Source organism: Thermobia domestica, chromosome 4 (assembly GCF_964235325.1).
Source record: "Thermobia domestica chromosome 4, izTheDome1.hap1.1, whole genome shotgun sequence".
NCBI lineage: Eukaryota > Metazoa > Arthropoda > Insecta > Zygentoma > Lepismatidae > Thermobia > Thermobia domestica.
In genome coordinates this window covers 287578141-287597856 of record NC_137457.1, presented here as the reverse complement: position 1 = coordinate 287597856, position 19716 = coordinate 287578141, and the positions used below count along the sequence as shown (strand labels likewise).

The window sequence follows — 19716 nt, the reverse complement described above, 5'->3', positions numbered from 1 at the left end:
AAGATCCTGAGAAAACCCTCGGTTAGAGTGTTGTCCGCCATAAACTTACATGGGCTGGAATCGAACCTGGGGCCACTGGCATTAGTGATGCGCGCTCTACTGAGCCACCATGCCGCCCTGCAGACTGTAATAGTCTTAAATAACAAACTCCTCTCATTCATTGCTAAGCAATGCTTCTACTATATGTTGAATGTTTGGAAATGTATTGTGTGATAATAGGCCTATCAAAAGAGTCCCTTCCAGTGGGAACTTTCAATACACGGGGTGGGGTGAAAAAAACAATGAGAAACAAGAGTCCTTAACGATTCCTGCCAATATTTTCATTCGAAGAGTGAACGTAATTAATTATACAATCAGGCCGAGAAAAATCGGCGAAAATTTGTAAGTATTTTGAAACTTAAAGTTTAATTTTTAATACAGAGTTTTAAGCAATCTCAATACAGTTTTAAAATTGCGAAAAATGTTTACTGTCTAAATAAATATACATTTGTATTGACAACTGAAGACAGTACAAGGTACTGGACACCCGCGCATTGAACATAAACAAAAATATGACGTTGGGACAGTTTGGGAAAATTACACAGAACTTACTCTCACTTACAGGTCATAATTATGAGTTGTGACTCACACAAACTTAAGCACACAGATCTGCAATATAGTTACAGACTTAAGTATATTAGGCCTAATAGTGTAATATGTAATATTACATTATTCTTAAATTTAAGCAGGGGACTCGGTGACTCAGTGATAGAGCGCTTACCTTGGTGCTAGGGGGTCTCTTAATTGAATCCTAGGCCATGGGGATAAGCTGTAAAGGACTGGATGAAGGTGACTGCGTAAATATTTGTATGGAAAGCATAAAAAATGCTAAAAAATCATTATAATAAATACTTTAACTCTACTTAATGTTTTTGTTAGTCCAGAAAACAATGTGAGGATTATTTTTGAAAAGGAAGGTCCATTTTGCAGTAAAGACGAAAAAAATGCAAACATTGATATATTTTTTTTAAAAAAAAATCTACTTTCTAAAGCTACAGATATAGAATATAGAATTTCCTATTTTCCTACGTAGGTTCGTTACTGATTTAAACATTTATCGTAATGAACAACGAATGTTTGGATACCTTCTTCATAGAATTCTTCCGCCTGTGATTATAGCCAATCACTCTCAGTTGTTTTCACTTTTTCATCAGTGTCTAAAACTTCGTTGCCCAGGAAGGTTTACAGGTGATAATCGCTAGGCGCAAGGTCAGTACTGTATAGCGGATGATCAAATTTCTCGTATCTAAAAGATTTGGTCAGATCTTGAGTTTTACGTCATGGACGTTTTTCCCACCCTCCTTGTACAAGCTAATCCATTTACGTTACTGTCATTGGTTTGTCACAATAAACCTCACATATCAGGCGACAAGTATTCTAGCTCTCATATTTCTTACTGTTACAAACCGGATAATTGATCATATTTCACAGTCGATTTTCTTAAACATGATAACTTCCTACTGCTAAGTGTACAGACTGATTCAATTTCAATATATATGATTTAAGAAATATTGGGTTAACGTTTAACGACAAATATGCTTAGTAAAGAATTTCATAGTGTTAACAATAACTACACTGAAAATATCATTTAAAATCTATGAATAACCTAAAACTTCATTATAACTATATATTATATTTATCAAGACCGCTAAAGTGCCAAAGAGAGGACTTTAAAAACCCTATTCGTAAGTTTCTTATTTCAAAAGTTTTGCCACGAAATAACCGAAAGAAAAAGAAGTAATTTTATGAGTAATGATATTAAACTAACACCTGAAATAATCATTTATGACTAATTTTTTTAAGCTTGACTTTTTGGAGTTCAGGATAAAATGTTTCCTCAATGGAAATCAACTAGACGTAAGATTTTACATCGAAACAAAAATTGATTTGTATCTGTTTCTTGGTTTATGGTACATTTTTCTTGCCTCCCAGATTGTATTTACGCAAACAGTAAAACACATATATCAAGATGTAGACTATAACCTTCAAGTACTTGATAAGATGGTTAGGCAACCAAAATGGCACTTTGGATGTGAGGGTTGCATAGCTTACAGTTGTTGGCTACAACTGCAATGCCAGTTTTAAAAACCAATCAAGAAAGCCAGCTAGCCCGTACTGAACATAGGACTTACAAGTACTTGATGTTGTAAGTGTACTTTTTAATTGTAGAATACTTTATTAGAAACGAAAGAAGTGCTGGTAATGAACAAGAAAGTCTTAAAATGTAAAAAAAGAGAAAAAAGAAAGTTTCCGCTTTCCCTCTAAAAACGGCTTTATATTGGGAAATCTTCCATCTCAAAAAACCTCCATCCTCCATTTGATATATATAAGATGACAATTATCTGCTTCATTTAGTATTTATGCAGGATAATAAAAAATAAAACCAATATAAGCTCCAAGTGTATTACATATCTTTGGGACCCACCGGAAACAAATGATCCGGGAAGCACTGGAGGAAGTAAAAAGAGTATTCCATATAGAACACAAAAGTTAAATGAAGTGTTTTTTTTTTTTTTTTTTTAAGAAGTTGACATACCTGTTTTTACCGTTGTTGTTATTTATTGTCACTTCGATTGATCTAGCGTCAGTTGTTTTGACTTCTTTGTTTCGGTTTTCTGTCATGGAATAGTTTATGACTGGACAATGTGTTCTTGTGAAGATCTATTTACACGGTGACCAGAAATGGTCTGCAAGTCATGTGACCTTACACATACACCCTGTGATTTCTTGTTATGGACTTTATGAAATCAGTGATGTGCAGCAACAAATCACACACACTTGTGGACCTGACGACGGAAAATCATCACTCGTGATTGCAGACATCGGGATAGACATCTGCGAGAAGATTATCAATCATTTCGTGGAGGGTGCAGCTGCATAGAGATTCAGTGGGCGCGAACATTACCTGGACCTGGCGTTATGTTTCATACGTAAATGAGATATGTTACTGATTACTTACTGTATAGGTTATATAAAATATAATCATTTTTATGAAACTTTGCCTAACATTTTTAATGTTCAAATTCGGGTGTCCTATACATCAAATATCCATCCATTCTTTCATTGTCATTTATGTGTATTATTTTCTTAGTCCCTCAGTGCGTAAACGAAAAATTTTAAACTGAAGAACACTTCATTTAAGGACATAATTTCTGGCCTAAAGCAAAACGTATACGTCGTATTCCAATTCTTGATATCATGTCACGGTGTAGTAGTCGAGAAACATGGATAAAGATTGTATCTCTACGAAAACTTTATGTAGGAACAATAAATTTTTTCGCTGTTTGTTTACCTCTTTGACTGTAAAAGGACATAAAATTAAATTGAACCACAGCAGTGTTCACCCTCAAGTGAGTCGCTGTGTGTTACGTAGAGCGTGGGTGACGGGAGAGCGTGATTTGTATTTTGATTTCGGAAGAGCAAGAGAAAGAGTCGAGGGGAGCACGTGGTCCTTCGAATAGAAATGAATGGCTCCAGAGTCAATTGAGAGTCTCCAGGTTTTTCTCCTTGCTTTTCACTGTATCGATCAAACACACGAGATGAAAGCCTCCCAACCCAACCCTGCAGGGAAAGTGGAGCGAACCTCGCTCGGTCTCGACGCAGCTCGATACATCCCGTTAACAACGAACCTATTTCTCCTTTTACGTTACATGCACACACACACATACACATTCACATATAGCAGAATAGTAAACGCACATACATACATACATAGAAAATCATCCTCCTACAATGCGTGGGTGTGTGGCCACGTGAGCGAAACGTGGGGCTATTGATTAACGCCTCTCGTCGTGCATGCGTGTGTGAATGTAGACTTATTTTTAATAAGATGCAATTGATTCTCTATTTTTATATTTCAGTATTTTCTTAGAAAAATTATAGCAAAAGCGTCTGTTCTTCGCACGGGAAGAATAAAGTTCAATAATTATAAAACAGGAAGTTCGAATGTAGAAATTGCTCTCCTTTCCCCCCCCCCTTTAGAAGTAGAAGTTTCGAAAACGCACATACACGTGCTCCCGTATTTTTAATTAAGAGTGTATGTACTGAATTTTACATCTCTAACATAAACGAATTCTCACATTAGGCATTTTCTGAATAAACTCGAAAATTTGAATATTATAGAAATTGCCTGCCTTCAAGAGCGGAATTTTCAAAAATTCTGAAACACGTGTTCAGTTTCTTTGATGAAGGATTTATATGTCGAATTTAATTTCCATGGATTCGTGAGACATTCTCTGTTAGCAAATTAATCGTTTCCCCTTTAGGATATGTATTTCAAAAAATCATTCCATATCCCTTGCCCTTTTGTGACAAAAGTAGATTTCTGTCCGAATTTAATTTTTCTAGCAACACTAGTATGGTTTGGGCATTGATGAGTTAGTCATTTTTTTTTTTTTTTAATATGCAAGGAATAATCAGAAAATAAGGTTACAAAACCTGTAGTAAAACGTGTATAGATTATTTCATACAACCAACAGATAGTACATGCATAAGGTATTTTTCGACAGTCTTCATATCGGTTGAGGTACTTATCACATCATAGAATGAGTTTAAAGATTCTCTTAGGGTAAAAATCCTGTCCTTAAGTATTTAGCCAGTTGTCACAAAGTGTCTCACCTCCTCGTCTGAAACGAAGCGACTGCCTATGCTCTTTCAAGTGCGGAAACGGGTTGAGTCTCGTGGAAAGAGGCCCGAATCTGTTGTCCTGCATCAGCTCCTCCACGCGAGCTGTATTCAGATCTGTTGATGCCGTGCTGTGTCGGTCACTGCGCTCCTCGTCGGTGACGTTTTCTGTATCAGCCGCAAACTTTCGACACCATTCTGCGACATGCTGACTAGATATTACAGTCTGTCCGCAAACCTTTACCAGCTGCCGGTGAACTTCAGCAGCAGTTACATGTTTCGCCCATAGAAATCGAATTACTACTTTTCTAAACGAGTTACTATTGGCGTTTACTTACAACCAGCGCCGTCGGTTGCGGGTGTCTGAAACTCTGCACAGTTCAACTCCATGTATTAATATTAAAATTACCGCACACGCCTCATTTCTCTATAACAGGGTGTCTGTCGGTCACGAAAGTCACGAAAAAGCCACGAAATCAGAAAACGGTCATAAAAGTCAAGAAAAAGTCACGAAATCAGAAAACGGCCATGAAAGTCAAGAAAAAGTCACGAAATTTAGCTTTTGAATCACGATTTGTTTTTATCTGTACAAATGTAAATACAAATTGAAAAAAAAATGTTCTATAAAACGTCAAAATTCACCATCAGAAATGTGTATGGTCGACTTGAGACGCTATCAAATCACAAGCAAACCACGCTTCTATCGCATTGATGAAAATTCGGCCTAATTCGCACCCAAATTTGCTCTTGGGAGTGTTATGAAATTTTATGATTTGGTAAAGAAATGGTCACGAAATTTCATTTTGCAATTTTAGTAGATACCCTATATAACAGACGAAACTCCAGAAATATCGGCGTTGTAACCTTAGTTTCTGATTCTACCTCGTAATAGTGTAGATGAACATTATTATCATCATCATAAGCAATTTGCCATGACACTGTGTACTGGTCACTTCCAGCAAAATTAAAAAACTCAGTGTGCCAGGGTCTCTGCTGATCTTTTCGTTTTGACATAAATACCCTCTTTAATGTCGTTAACCAATTTTAAGTTCCTCTTCCTCTAATATTTTCTACCATATCATCTGTCACCTCCCAAATAAGATACTTTCTTCTCAAGTAATTCTCTAAGAAGTTTCGTTTCTTCTTATTAACTACCTCCATTACTGTTTTTCTCTGCTTTCCGAGAATCACTTGTTTTTTTCGTTCCAAGAAGCTATGCATTTGTTTCATCCATTTCCGCACTTAAATTCGAACGCAGCTTATAGTCATTTGTCGTAGCTTTCTAGAAATGAACACGTTCCAAATTCCCAGTACTTCATGTGAAATATGTAAGGAGTCTTTTTCTTAATTCTTTGTTTAAGAATTCCCAAAACATGTTTCTTATTTTCTCTTTCTGATGGCTTCTTTCGCTATTTTTCCTTTATTTCTTCCCTCGTTCACATTTTATATCTTCGCTAACAATAGAACCTACCTAACTATGGCTTAAAAAATGTGGAGGTTCATCTGCACGGGAAGGAAACAGTGGCGTCTTTAGCGGGTAGGCTGGGTAAACAGGGGCATACCCTGAAAATTTTGAAAGATATATAAACGCTAAAAAATACAATAAAGGGTAAATATATTTTCCTCTTCTTATATTAATGGTAGATAATTATTTAACAAATAGCATCAATCACTACTGTAAAAGTAATTCCCTACTGTCATTAATGAATCAAATGTGTATATGTACCCATAAGCGACGGAGCGGATCTACCCAAAATTAAAATCCTAAAGCTGCTCCTGGAAGGAAAAACAATCATGGATTTTATCCTGTACGAAACCAATCCAATTGTGATTAGTACATTCTCAGAATATGTTGAGGATGGAGGAACATACGTGTAGCATCTGTTTTTTCGTAGTGGAAAGTGCACGTACCGTATCTTCCATTTATAACAGGGTTTGTACTAATCAAGGGGCTACAATCCTAGTCCTATGTACCTCAGATTCGGTCTGAGGTACGAGGGTTGTTGTAAAAGTTTCTGCAAACTACTACACACAGTGGAGCTAGGGTTTCGCTGTTATAAAATTCGGAAGAATAGACGTTTTTATGTTTGTATAAGCCTGTTCGTTTTTCGTGTGAGAAACGTAAATTTCTCGTGAACACCTTCGGACAGTGATTTTTTAAAATGATTTTCAAGTGCAGTTTAAAACCGGAACAATGCATAGAGCGAGCATTTGGTTTTTGAGGAAGAAGACCATCCAATAGAAGTGTGTTCAATTGGTTTTCCGAATTCCAACGTGGTCGCACATTTCTCAGTGATGAATTTCGTGAAGGTCCTCCACCCACATCTATTGCCAGTAATGTTGATGCTGTGCGTGAAATGATTGAGAGAGATTGGCGTGTGACATATCGTGAGATTCAGGCATCCTTGAACATTGGCATGAAAGCAGAATATACGATTGTACATGGTCACCTGAACGCACGGAAACTTTCAAGCCGTTAGATCCTACGTAGCTTGACTGAAGCTCAAAAACAGACTCATGTCAATTTGTGTAAGAAAATGCTTCAAAAATTTAATCGAGGTAAATTGAATCGATTTGGTGTACTATATCGTTCAGCAGACGAAACTTGGATCTAGTCATAGGAACACAAAACTAAAAAGCAATATGGTTTTTGGGTCTTTCAAAGTGAGCCGAAACCAACAAAAAAATATTCATTCGAGGAGGAATCCAAGAAAATGATTGCTAATTTCCTCGGTTATACTGGACATATGGCACACATAGCATTAGCACATCGAAGGATTGTAAATACTGAGTGGTATACAACAGTGTGTTTACCAGGGGTCATCAATGAATTGCGTAAAACAAACCCAAATCGTCGCATCATTCTTCATCATAACAACGCCAGTTCCCACACAGCACACCAAACTGTTGATTTTTTTAATAGTAAGAATGTCGAATGAATGACTCATTGCCCGCACTCGCCTGATTTATCACATTAACGACTTCTTTTTGTTCCCACCCATAAAAAATATGCGTTGTGAGTGATTTGTGTCGTCTGAACAAGCTGTTGATGCATTCCGAACATCGGTTTCTGAAGTAGCAGGCTCAGAATTGAATAGTGGAATGGGAAGGCCTTTTATTTTGTTAAGAGGGCATGTATTGTTGATGAAAAGCAGCTCTAGCCTTTTTTAAGAGCAGGTATTAGTCTGTGTGCTTGGGTCTGAGTATATTTTATATAAATGTATGTTGGAAATTTTTAGTCGTTTTTGATCAATTGTTTTATTCGTACAATAGCGCTACATTATATATATAAAAAATTATATAAGATGAATGTGCATATAATTAGTGAGCTTATATATATGATTTGGAAATTATCTACTAAATGTATTGTGTGGAATACAGGAACAAATATTTACATAACCATGACGACAGTATATGGATTTAGTTCTTTATAGCACTAAACAAATATGTAGTAATTAAAGTAACAACTTTATGTAAATTTAAGTAGTATCAAAAATAAAATATTAACATACTCTTCAGCAGGATAATGCGCAGCTACATATGACAGACGTGTATTTCCCTTCCTGGATGAAGACAATGTTCCACTGGTACACTTGATGTCTCGCCGATTGAGCATATCTGGTCCATAATTGACATCGCTTCTCGCACCAGACATCTGCCTTATCTACAGTTGATGAGCTTTGGCAGTGTGTCGCAGATGCATGGATTACATATCCCAGGAAGATACGGAAGCTCCCGTTTTGTCGCAGCCGCTCTGGATCCCGATGGTGGACCCATACGCTACTGACCGTTGCATTTTCTGCTAGGCTCTTGCGTTGTGCTATAGAACGGCTTCAAATCTACAAGCAGATCAGAGCAATTGATCGCTCTTCATCCTTTATATCGTGTGTTAACTGCTGAGATACCCACTTCGCACACACTATGATAGCTTTTTCACTACATTTTGTACATCGTTATAAGTACAACCCACTTGTTCAGAAAACTCCTGGATTGTCACTCGTTTGTTCTTTTGAATTAGTTTTTTCACCTATTGAAGCTGTATCGACTTTTGTCTTAATGCTTATTTCCCTTGTCTATGATCTTGTCAATAGTATCATTTCCTTAAACACCCAGTAGCCAGCCATCTGTTGATGTCTGACCGATTGCATTTTTCTTATGTGAGAAAGTCAATGGTGGCACGCTGTTTAAGTTTCGTACACTATATATAAAAAAAAATCATATTTCCCTCGTTCCAATGTGCTTCTGAGATTCATTCCAGCCTCTTTATATTGAGTACCTGGGGAACCTGAGGAAGTAGCGAATACCGCAGCGTGGAGCTGAGTGTATCTTCTCTATGGGTGCAAAAGATAAGATAGTGTGGAGCCAACACACAGCTCTTGAGCTCTGGGGCTTTCAAGACCTATCCCAAAAGGGAGGCGACCTTTAGTTTACTTTACATTATTTATCTGCAATAGAGAAAGAATTATACAATTAATTGTCTAGAGGAAGTCGCTTCATCAATATGTGAAGTCTGGACTATTTGTGTATATATATATATATATATATATATATATATATATATATATATATATATATATATATATATATATATATATATATAGAGAGAGAGAGAGAGAGAGAGAGAGAGAGAGAGAAAGAGGAAGGAAGAAAGATAGGAGAAGGCGTAAAAATCCAATAAAGGTGTTGGGAGCATGCTGACTCGGCTTAACTTTTTCAATTAGAAAAATCTGGTAGATCCATATATTTGCTTTGACCGTATGAAAGGAACAGCAGGTGCAAACTCCAGTCAGAATTCAATGAAACTAATTTAGTTCCTTGCGAGCAAAACTGTAGAAGAAGTCCAACATAACTGTGTGAGAGAGAGAAAAAAGATTTCAACTTACCTTTATGTATGGCAATGAAATCAACAATAATGTCATTAGAAATTTGTTGTGATATTATTAATTTCGATACTATTTTTTGTCTTTCCTTAAGATCGATATTTTGTGTTAGATGGAATATGTACGAAAACAAAAGAATGCTTCAATGTAAGCAAGGTTAACTTGCTTCTCAGGAGGGAATTTACAGTTGCCAATCATTAGTTAAAGAGTTCAGAAGTTTTAAGGTAAAAAGTATAATTATGAAACTATGGCGCATTATATAAAAAAAAACAAAATGCTGTAATATTTTGAAAGGATGTCATTTGTTTGTGGCATAACCTGACTTCTTAAAGAAAGTTAAGGACTTTCGTTACAGTCCTACGATATTATTAGCTATAATAGATTTAATCGAGCCTAACAAAATGGTGTATGAGTACAAATCCTCATGCTTAATTGTCAAGAAAATTTAGAAAAACTATTTCTTGTAAACCTAAAAATTGATGTTGTACAATAACCACGCCATGTATTGAGATAAAACTGATGCTGATGTAGCTAAGCTTTTCACTATGGCACTAGAAAGATTATAATACATGGTAAAGTTAATGACATCATCATCATCATCATCATAGGTATTCTGTCATTATTGGAAGGTCATTTGCCGCAATTAAAGAGCTTCCATGCTCCCGGTCTTCCGCTAACCTCTTCGTCTTTACGTACGATTTTTCTGCTTTGATTCTCCATCAATTGTAGCCTTCTTCGCCCTCTCCCTCTTTTTCCTGCCACCAGATCTACTAGTACAGTCCTCATAATACAGTTCCTACTTTACCAGTGTTCCAACGATTTTCTCTTCCTCTTGTACCTTAGAAGATAGTCACTCTCTTTGTAACGGCTCCTTTCTGTTATGTTGTGGCAGATTTCATTTCATCTCTCATTTTCATCCTGACTTGAATTTCTGTTTATCTATATATAGACTTTGCTTCTATTCAACTTTTTTCATATACCCCCGCCAAGTGAACTTTGTGGTGGACAAACACCGTGTGCGTGGGTTTTCTCGGGGTTCTCCCGTTTCCTCCCACTTTCTTCATTCCACCATTTCATTCATTTCTCATAATCACCGTCTCCTTTAGCCTAACCGGCATAAGCGTGGGACGTAAAACTCAAAGATTTCATTTCATTTCATTTTTTTCATATACATTTATTGTTGCTCAACTGTTACTTTGCATTTTTTGCCCCATTTGACTGTGAAACGACTGTACAGCGCCGAGCGGTGCTACCGGTAAAAAAGAGTGGGAGGAACTTTTCGTTCCTCGATTAAAAAGGTGTTTAAAGGACATCATCTGGCCACTGTGGAGAACATCTAAGCAACCATGACGGCTCTTTCAAAGGACATCCCGGCCGAGGACTTTCAAAAGTTATATACAGCATGGGTATCGCGCTGGCAAAAGTGTATTGATGCGAAAGATATGTACTTTGAGGAATATTAAGTTTTTGTATGTGTACGATTAATAAATTGCGAGAGAAAAAATTAGGCTCGTTATTCTCCGGACAAACCCTGTAAAAACAGAAAATAGCATATTATATGAGTTAAATAACAACTTTCACCAAACTTATGCATCAGAATTTAAACTAACAAAAACGCTATTATTATTGTACCAATCTTATAAATTTGCTCTAAATTCTTTACTGTAATATGTTAAACTTGAATCTGAAATATGATCACAAAGAGTAGATTGCAGATAATCTTTGTTCAATTTCTATCATGCTTTTCGATATATGTTTTAAAATGTGTTTCTATGTGTATTATATTTCGATGTTTTTTACTAGTTACGAATTCTCTTTTCTCAGCAAATTAATATAAATTTCGATAGTCCGCCCATAATATAGTAAAACTCATAATATGTATTTAAAAAAAAAAAACTTATTATCGAAGGTACGGGTAATCATTTGTTGAAAACAGTAGAAAAAAAATCCTTACAGAGTGAAGAAATATTTCGTTGGGAGCAACTTGCTTTGTTGTTTGTGTATTATGGTACTTATCTTCACTCATTCATCAGCCGATGAAGTTTCTAAATTTCAGTGTTTCTGTCGAGAGAAGGTTTATGAAAGTGGAGAAGTTGAAATTGCCTGGAAGTTGTGAATCTAAAGGAAAGAGGAAGGAAAAGGTGCTTATTTTTCTTGTCGCTCTGCCAATTTTAAGGAAACACACTCAGCTGGAGACGAATGTAAATATCACCTGCTTCTTTTCTCAAGCGTCGGAAATGAACTTTAAATTTCGTAAATATATTTCAGTTAACTTTTTATTTCTTCACCTTAATTTTGTTCGTGTGGTGCTATAGTTATCTGAAGTGGAAACTGAATGCTTCACGTGTATTCTACAATATTATTGGTCTTAAAAAAAAAATCAAAAGATGAGACCTAATATCAATCGATACTTCTTATCGAGCTCAACAAATGATAACACAGCCACACACAAAATACAAGAGTTCTGTGCACCGGATCCCAGGGTCTGAATTCAATGTATTTTGTTACACAGAATCCAAATTTCGAAACCCTAGGACCATGTCAATTTTGTTTTATGGGCAAAAAAACGAATGTGCTGTCTTACGTACCAAATTCGCACTAAAATTCACTAAAGTTTGTATTAAAGGGACAAGTTTTGTCGATAGATGGCAGTATAATCTTCGTGTCTCTTCCATGTGTTTTTTACCTTTCACAAAAATTTACAATTTCTTTTACAAATTTCAACGTAGAGATTTCAAATTTTTAGAGAAGGAACTTCATAGCCTGTTAAAGGGAACAATCCGTGCCGATTTCTTATTTAGAATTTTCTTCATTGTTGAAATGGCTTGATTGTTGAAAGGATATCCAAACCTTTAACAATGGAACAGTTTCAACAATGAAGAGAATTTTAAATAAAAAATCGACACAGATTGTTCCCTTTAATAGGTTATGAAGTTCCTTCTCTAAAAATTTGAAGTCTCTACGTTGAAATTTGTAAAAGAAATTATAAATTTTCGTGAAAGGTAAAAAATACATGGGAGAGATACGAAGACTGTAGTGACATCTATCGGCAAAACTTGTCCCTTTACACTAACCTTAAGTTTTTCGCCCATAAAAAAAGAATTGACACGGTCGATCGTCTTGGGGTTTCGAAATTTGGATTCTGCGTGCTACAATACATCGAATCCATACCTTGGGGTCAGGTACATAGAACTTCTAATTTTTTTGTGTGTGGCTGTGTAATGGATGTGCATAAATCCTCATGCTCAATTTTCGAGAAAATCGAAAATAAAAACAGTTTTTTAAATCTAAAAATTGCTGCTGTACGATAACCAAGATATCTGTTAATATGAGACTGATACTGAAGTATATTGTTATGAAGCTAATAATAAGTCCTACATATTAGCTAATAATAAGCCATTAGTTCGGTAATTGCATGAAATTTCTTTCTGTGTTGATCTTGTACAGGGTGCTTGCAACAGCATGACAAACGAATTCTTAAACATGACATTTTTAAGTGGAGGCGCTTGTATTCAGATAAATACGGTATTTATTATGCGAAGAATCTCAGTACTTGGGAGTAAATGTGCTCACTTTGAACTATCCTCACATGCACGTCATCGATCAGACACCACGCTTACTCGACCTCACACTCACATGATTTCGATATTGCTCTCATGCTATCTCACTATATCATTTCCACTCGGCCTCGCTTTCAACCACCACGTTTATTTGACCTCACGCTCACATCAACAATCCGACATCACGCTTACTCACCTCACACTCATAGCCTCACGTAGAAACCCAACTCACTGGGCGGAGTTCATTGATAGAGTGATAAGCTAGATATGTCTGATGCGTATAAACCCAGGAAAGCATGGTGATGGCGGTGTCCTACCTGCTGGTTGGTGGTTGGTACTGGGAAATAAGGTATCTACCGAAGTAAGACTTGGCTTCATCCCAGAGGAGGCGCAATTGTTTTCTATGATTTCAAACACTCAACGGTGTCAACTCATAACACATTTCGACATTTCCCTCGCTCAACCTCATGTTCACTTCATTAGTCCAACATCACGTTCACTCGACCTCATTCTCACATCGTGATTTGGAACTCGCCCACAACCTCAATCCCAGTATATGAAGTTGAGATCGAGTGAACATAGCGTCGACCTCATGAATCCTCACACATTTGTGTAGGGGTGCACATGTCTGTAAGGTTCAGGACTCACTCTCCCCTAAGTCCCCTGTGTTCATTCCATACGGAACTAAAATCTATCTTGAAGCTTCCTTAATGGTTCTGATCTTTAGGAACCTCCCTTTCTCGTTTCATCTTCATTAAAAGTGTTAAATTACTCATTTTCTACCCTCTCTAAAATTTCAGTGATTTACTTGCGTCATGATACTCAGGTGTGGTACGTACAATATTAATTATTACCCTTATAAGTGTTTAAGTTTCATGGTTCCATATTGATACCATACTCGAACATCTGATGAAACGATTTCATTAAATGCATGGGACGCCTCAGACAAACGAAATGTTTATTTTTTTAACCAACCTAAAAAAAAAAAAAAAAATTGAATTCAACCTGTTTGCATTTATATTCCGGGTATGTTCATGTATAACTTCTACATGAGTGCATCGATTTTGATGATTCTTCTTTTTTGTTGTTGTTGTTGTTTGTTTGAAAGGGTATACCTTCCCGGTGATCCCATATACATTTCTTTAGTATCTAATGGCAAATAAATGACCGTGAAACATAAGAGATGCTTGCTTGATTAATTATGGCACAGTAACATGCTTATAGGCAACCATACTTTCTTTAGCGCGATTGTGGTTGCATAACAACACAGGGGTTCTACTGCAATGTTTCGGAACACTATATCATTTTCAATAAGTGGGTTCGGGTGTGAAGTCAGTTATCTTTTTTCTTAAAAAAAAAAGTTCTATAAGTAGGCTATTATTAGTACATCAATGAGTGTCCACAAAAAGCAACAGAATGGGCATGATCTTTCGTCTAGTTTTTACGTATGTACAAACATACAAACTGCCTGTTACATGATATTCTTTAGAATGCTATTTAATCTCCTCATTGCTAATTATTAAACAAATGATCCCTTCTGGATTAGGACAAGTGGATGCAGCAATCCTTTTAATTCGGTCTAAATTTTGACAAATATCACACATTTTCTTAACAGCTGTAGCAAAGTAAAAATATCAGTATATTTCTTATAACGTAGTTTAAAATAATAATAATAATAATAATAATAATAATAATAATAATAATAATAATAATAATAATAATAATAATAATAATAATAATAATAATAATAATACGAGATAACCGAGAGCAAAGATTCAGCATTTTGTCATACAATTCAATGTTATCGTTGTAACTCTACGATAGAAATAAAGGCAAAAAGAAAAAGTATAAGTTGACATTTAAAACTTCGGGAATTTGAAAAGTTGTACATTTTTGAAAATGCCGGATTTTGGATGGTTATTTGTTGTATATATTAACAAAATGACACTGATTTAAAGAAAGGGAATTCAGCAAATAAAAAGTGAAACTGTAAGCAACACTCAACAATCGATTATCAACTACAGCGCCACCAAGACAAACGGTGTCTCCAGAAAACTGTCGCACCAACGCGGTAAATTAAAAAAGAATGTGCTTCGAAATCCATGCTGGAAATCAGAAGGATCCAGATTATTGGTGGTTGAATTTTTAAATGTCAACCTGTATTGTGCTATGAATAAACATGTAAATTCTGTGTTATAGTGTGTGTTAATATATAAAACATTGAAAAGTCAAAAATAAAAATTAATATGTGTATAACATATGTCGTAGCCTGATGTATTCAGGATGTCTACCAGTCAGGGAAAGTCAGGGAATTTGCAGGGTCAGGGAATTTCATTGTGTGTCAGGGGAAAATCTCAGGCTGTGAGGGGTGAAGGAATGTCACTAAAATAGTCATAAATTACAGGTAAATGAATTTGTTCCTTTGCATGTTTGTAGAATATTGTATAAGCATATAAACAATAATGAAAACTTACAGTTCACTTTAAATATAAGTTATTTTTCATGAGTTATACTAAGAAAAAAAAGAATGACAGAGTCAGGGAAAATTATAATTTTTTCAGGGTAAGTCAGGGAATTTGATTATGCTTGCTTGATAGACACCCTGGTATTATTAATAATTTGAGTCTTAAAACAATATTCTAACCAAACATTTTTTGATCAGTTTCCATTCTGTTCACAAGTGTCTTTTGTCAGGGTGTTCGAAATTACCTATATATATATATATATTCTAATTTTCGTCTATCAATATTTTATACAAAAGTATACGCGTATCTGGTTGACAGAAGCAGGCAATGGGTAACTGGTAATAATAATGATAAATAATATCACATTTAAAAGAGAAACTTGCGCATTACTCACAAAACAATTCAACAACCGAAAAAGCTTCTACAGGAAAGTACATTTCTTATGTCATTTCAGTCTACCTTCGATGTACCTTATCAATTTGTTATTTGAAAGTACAGTAATCTGCAATTGTAAATAGACGTTGATGCATTAATTTAGAATAAGAGATATAATCAATGTGTTTTCTTTATCTTTCCAGATCACCAGACGTACAACTTCAATGATAGCGCAACATCGCTCGAGCCCCAGGTAATGGAGATCCGCAGAGGTCGCCCGGGCTTCAACAATGGATAGTTTGCAGGTGACCCAGTCGGGAAGCAGTAAATCATCTAGTCGTAGTGCCTCGCCTGCTAGGCAATTGGCTGTGCCTGGACACACCTTATCCTCGCAACAGCCAACCAACAGCAGCAAGCCTCGGCATGCCGCGTATGTACTTTGCTTTGCAAGCGCTAGCATTAATTAATTTTATTTTATTGGTAAATTTTATTGGTATATTTTTTGCGTGAACGAGTTATTATTATGCGTGTACTTTTATACTGCTGCAATTACTGTTTTAATATATATTTAAATATTACTAATATTCTCATGTTATTTTAATACTTGCTGTTGTGCAGAAGTATGATTTCTTTCGAAATATTTGTACGTAGTCTTTTGTGCAAGTAGCCTGATTTATTTTAGGTAGGACAGCATTTTTAGTAGTTAGAAGTGGTGTGTTAGAGATCGTATTCACCGCATTTGGAGCCCCAACTACTCATTAACAAACAACAGTGATTTATCTTTCAGATGATTGTAGTAGTTAAGTACTGATAATAAATTACATATTTTTATCTAGAGAATTATTGCTTTTTGAATTCATAATAAGCCTATTCATTTCTGCTTCGGATTGGTTGTAAACACTATTCTGAAAGTTATGTAATAGTGCTAGGATAAGAACACAGCTAGATTTTTTTAAAGTGTTTGCTGAAATAGTAAATATTGAAAGAAATGTGCTAAGTAATTCTATAGCGTAAGATTATGTGAATGGTGGAAAGAATTCTACACTGAACAGTATAAGCGCTATTAAGTTCATGATTCTAGAACAGCACACATCAATACGGTTCACTAAATACGTAGTTCTTCAAAGACAAACATTACTTATGTTACTAAATTCATGGTTCTGCATTAATAAACACAATTACCGTTCACTAAATTCATGATGTTAGATCACGGATACTAATACCATTTTCCAAGTCCATTCCAGAAGAAAAAACACGCCATTGTCCTTCGCTAAATGCATGGTTCTTTACCAACGAACACCATTACCGTTCACTAAATCCATAATTCTTCAACAAACATGATTCTTCAATAACAAACAGCATTATCTTTCACGAAATGCATGATTCTGCAATAACAAACAAGCCATCAGGTCCATAATTCTGGAACAGGAAACATCATCGTTCACTAAACGCATGATTCTTCAACAACAGACACCATTACCGCTCAATAAATTCATGGTGTTTCAATAACAAATACGAATACTGTTCACTAAATGCATGATTCTTCAACAAAAGACACCATTATCATTCAATAAGTGCATGGTTCTTCAACTAAAAATACCATTGTCATTCAATAAATGCATGATTCTTCAACAAAAGATACCATTATCATTCACTAAATGCATGATTCTTCAACTAAAAATACCATTATCATTCACTAGATGCATGATTCTTCAACAAAAGATACCATTATCATTCACTAAATGCATGATTCTTCAACAAAAAGGACCATTATCATTCACTAAACGCCTGATTCTTCAACGAAAGATACCATTATCATTCAATAAATGCATGATTCTTCAACAAAAACACCATTATCATTCACTAAATGCGTGATTCTTAAACTAAAAATACCATTATCATTCACTAAATGCATGATTCTTCAACTAAAAATACCATTATCATTCACTAGATGCATGATTCTTCAACAAAAGATACCATTATCATTCACTAAATGCATGATTCTTCAACAAAAAGGACCATTATCATTCACTAAAGGCATGGTTCTTCAACTAAAAATACCATTATCAATCACTAAATGCATGATTCTTCAACAAAAAGTACCATTATCATTCACTAAATGCATGACTCTTCAACAACAAACATTATTGCTATTACTAAAGTGACGATTCTGCAACTAAGTCCATGATTTTTCTACAACAAACACTATTGCCATTTACTAAATCTACTATTCGTGAACATCAAACACCAATATCACTTACTAAATCCATGATTATTTAGTAACAAGTACCATTAATTGTCACTAAATCCGTGATTCTCAAGCATCTTGTTAAATATACTCGCAAAATATATTCTACTAAAATGCAGCCTAGTTTGTTCATTAAAGTCGTTCTGTAAAAGTTCGCTGAGTACATTGAAGAATGGAACATTGTGTATAACAAATTGTTCACACAATAAGAAAGCAAACGTTTGAGTAATTGTTAACCACTTTTTAAATAAATGCATTACACAGTACTGTAATATGTATAATGCGGATGAACAAGCGGAGAGATATCACAATTCAGCCTTACAGCAACGGAAATGATTTGTCATTCTCGATGTCATATTACCTGGCACATAGACATCGTATGTTACATTCATGAATACACGTAATATGTTACATTTGTGAATATGATCAGATCGCTTCTGTTCTTCCGGATGCTTTTACATGGAAAACTCATTCCTAGTTGTCCCATTATTGAAATCGCAAACTTCATTCGATAATTAAAACAAAACCATGTGCATAGTCTGAAAATTAAATTACTTTTTTTTTCTTGTAAAGAGAAAAAACAGTTTAATTTTAACAAGTAGTGCTGTCTAAAGGTACACCACGTGAGAGAATTTGATATGTCACAGCTTATAGATCGTGAAAACTGAAGTTTGAGTTTTTTTTTTTTTATTTGTAATGTGTGTTAAGGTAAATTCGAAGTACCCAACCCGTCGTCATCCGGCAGGGCGTAACTACGAAGCACCCCTTCGCCCCCCCCCCACACACACATTGAATACGTTAGAGACCGAAGTACTTTTGCTTTAAAAAAAAAAAGATACTGAATAATACAGGACAATCATATATATATATATATATATATATATATATATATATATATATATATATATATATATATATATATATATATATAATAACTCTGATTTATCTTCAAAAAAATTCAATCTTTCTACAAGAGATTTCTGTAATCAAAAGGTCTAGAATCTTAAATCACAGTTTGATTTAGTTCCATTTTGAAGCTACAATTTAGGATATAATCTCAAAAAAGTTCTATTGAAATTATGTATTTCATAATCAAAATGTATATATGTTTAATTCAGAAAGGTAACAATTGAAAATTAATCTTAAAAACTGAACGGAATGAATGCATATTTAAATTCAATAGGAATATAAGGGCAATTTTACCAAATGTTAAGTCACTTTCAACCCAGCACATTTAATTTGATATACTTGGCTTCCAAATACTTTTTTTTTTTTTTTTTTTTACAACTAACTTAGAACCACACATTGGCCATTTTTCACATTCCTCAATAATATCGGTACTTAACCACAATAAGAATCACTTGCCTTCAAATTCGAATACATTTTTTTCCCGTGATGTATAATGATTTAATACATTCACAAATGTAAGCTTTTACCGGTTCGATAGTTAGTCCAAAAGTGGCACTAGCCATTCCCCTTTTCGTTCAGTTTGAATAATAGTTACATTAGTGGCCACACTTGGCGCC

At 35.0% G+C, this 19716-nt stretch overlaps 1 protein-coding gene across 8 annotated transcripts in view; it reads left to right on the top strand.

Moving 5' to 3' along the window:
* Positions 1 to 19716, top strand: part of Dmtn (transmembrane and coiled-coil domain 2 protein Dmtn) — a 404032-nt gene that overhangs the window by 159379 nt on the left and 224937 nt on the right. For 5 of the 8 annotated variants that reach the window (XM_081756074.1, XM_081756073.1, XM_081756068.1 and 2 more), the window contains exon 2: positions 16146 to 16372. In XM_081756074.1, coding sequence (XP_081612200.1) covers positions 16233 to 16372 — 140 coding nt within the window. In that variant the 5' untranslated portion in view covers positions 16146 to 16232. Of the gene's footprint in view, positions 1 to 16145; positions 16373 to 19716 lie in introns of those variants that run through there. The other 3 variants (XM_081756076.1, XM_081756079.1, XM_081756080.1) reach the window with 3 other exon arrangements.